Consider the following 2,602-nt stretch of genomic DNA (forward strand, 5'->3'; position numbering starts at 1 on the left):
AGCCAAAGAGGGCAAATGGGCCATTGCTTGGGCAACTTTAGACCGACCTTGTGCACGTCCTTGCTGATGGGTGACACCTAAAACTGGGGTGGGGAGTGGTTTTCGGGTTAGAGCAACATCCCCTCAAAATGTTTGTGGACGTCCATGCTCGAAGGGATGTTCAGTGAAATGTTCCTGTATTCATCATTTGGGCCGAATTAAATGATTGGATGGCTTTATTACAGGCCTGCGACAGCTACAGATACTAGATTTGTTGATTGCTGTTGGGATGTAAAGAGAATTTCAACAAATATAACAAAAAAATGCTTCTGAAATACATTACCTACCCAAGCTTTAAGGTAATTTAGAAAGAGTAGCACCAAAATAAATTACAGTTAATTAATTTACTATTTGAGTAAGAAAACAGTAACATAGTATTAATCACAAGACGATTTTCTTTTCTTTTTATTTTGTTTAAAAGTAAAAATACCAAATTTTGTTGACATTTGGAACAATGATATATATAAAACAAAAAAATCTGTTTCATTTATAATTATTTATACCACAACATACATACATACATGTATACATATTCCAGTATTATGTGCAAATGTGCACATACAGGTGGCAAATGAAGGCGTATCCCCAGGTAAATCAGTTAAGTGTGTACATTTAGATGACAGTTTGAGTGGACTCAGAGGCACTCTTTTGAGTCTGGTCACATTCTGTGAGGGACACAATGTCACTTTTTACTGTCGAGAATGTGCTGTAATATAATAACTCAGTGAGGCCACTAACCTAATCAAACTGCTGGCTAATATAACTAACCTGACAAATCAGAAACCTCTCATTTGTAGTGTTTGAGAGTCAGATCAGTCTTCCAAATATGCAGGGTGTAAAAAGTCTTATACTAGTGTGACTATAATTAAGCAGAAAATATGCACCTTTACAAACCTACTATGGCCTATGTCACCATAATGAAGAAAAATAATGAAGGAACTGAAAACGTAATCCGTCTGAGTCTTGTTCATTCATAACAACATATAGCGGGTGAAGCCCCCCCCTCGAAGCTCCCGTAGACGCTGGCAGTGTCGCAGCATGTTCAAAATCCCCTGAAATCGTTTGTCCACCTTCATCTGAGTAAATTCACGAATGTCATCCTCCACCACAAAATACTGACCTGAAAAACATTTAAACCAGACCAGTGTTGTGTCAGTTTGTATGTCCTCATGATGTCTTTCACTAACGGTCTTTTCCAGGAAACAGTAAAACATGGAATGATGGGTCTTTCTACACCATTTTACATACATTTTATACCCATGTTCCAGATTTGAAGGTGTTCAGGGTTTTATTCAGCCAAGTTATCCAGACAACCCAGAACAAATACCAGTGGTGACACTGACTAGAGTCCTACTGATACATGGTTTTAAAATGGGATATGTATTTTTTTGTTGGAATAATAACCTCCAAAATCTTGTTCTTATATTATTTATCTTTTGAAAGGTCTATGTGCCGTTCCTCTGGAATTAAGATTTTCTATAGGGCGCAAAAGACACAGTTTTTACATAAGGCTCAATGTTGTTGGTTTTTTACCAATTTTCAACAAAAATAAACAAGATATTTTAAAAGGTAGGGATTGGTTTAAAATGAGATTTCCAACTTTCAGCCATTTTTGTTGGTAGCGAGAGAGCTCAGCGCACTGCAACTTAAGAAAACACAAGCAAACTTAAAAAACAAGCAAATGAAGGAAACATTTTCATCAGTTTGACAACACATACATCACATTTACTAGCAATTTATTAACAAAATGAAATACTAGCCACTTTTCCGGACTCAGAGATAAATCCGGAATCGCTAGAAGTTTGCAAGGGTCTCGAAAGGACTCAGCGGTGCCCTACGTTTTGGCCGTGATGCCCCAATAAATTTGCATTTATCAAAAGTCAAAGTGGCCTTGCCCTAAAAATGACTTAATTCCAGGCCTGCAAGATCATGAAATTGCGAGAATCCATCTTGCCGAGCTATGCACTTGTGTCCTCACCACGGTTCATTCGCACCAATCAGCTATGAGGAAGTACTGGCAGCTACAGCATGACCTACGGGCATGCCCTAACGCTACGTAAGTGTGACAACGTGTGTGAGGAGTGACTGTCGAAAACAACAATGCTAAAGAGGTTAGCGAATATGCTGCTAGCATCAGTTTAATCAGAGGTGGAGAGTATTTCTTTGTTGAAAGATGAGCAACAGCGTTTTCGCTCCTCTCCCAGCTGGCTTCGGTAAGAATTTGTCTACGTTATGGTTCTTTGATCTGATTAGTTGAAGTTCGCCCGTGATAGATGGTAATGATTCCAAAGACAACTTCCCAGATAGTTCTGGCATCCCGGTGCCAGGAGCCCTGGCTAGTGGAAGCTATCAGTGTACCTTTTGTATCTTTGGTCTCCTGGTCCTTAAAGCGCTGGTGCAGCTTGCGTGCATGATTGTTGAGAGTTTTCACCGACTGATGGAGGATCTTGTACTTGGCTGTTATAGCTGTGTTAATGCTCTGCACCGCAGCATTAAGTTGATCATATGATACGCGTCCCTTCATGTACCTGAGTGGGACACAGTGTTCAGCTTTAGAAAACAA

At 39.5% G+C, this 2,602-nt stretch overlaps 1 protein-coding gene across 4 annotated transcripts in view; it reads right to left on the reverse strand.

Moving 5' to 3' along the window:
• Window positions 1-416: 416 nt before the first annotated feature.
• The window catches only part of ska1 (spindle and kinetochore associated complex subunit 1), a 9,811-nt gene continuing 7,625 nt past the window's right edge, over window positions 417-2,602 (reverse strand). For all 4 annotated transcript variants that reach the window (XM_044193737.1, XM_044193738.1, XM_044193735.1 and 1 more), the window contains 2 exons: window positions 2,398-2,567; window positions 417-1,159 (listed from right to left, as the gene is read on the reverse strand). In XM_044193737.1, coding sequence (XP_044049672.1) covers window positions 1,011-1,159; window positions 2,398-2,567 — 319 coding nt within the window. In that variant the 3' untranslated portion in view covers window positions 417-1,010. The remainder of the gene's footprint in view (window positions 1,160-2,397; window positions 2,568-2,602) is intronic.

This window comes from Siniperca chuatsi, linkage group LG4 (genome assembly GCF_020085105.1).
Source record: "Siniperca chuatsi isolate FFG_IHB_CAS linkage group LG4, ASM2008510v1, whole genome shotgun sequence".
NCBI lineage: Eukaryota > Metazoa > Chordata > Actinopteri > Centrarchiformes > Sinipercidae > Siniperca > Siniperca chuatsi.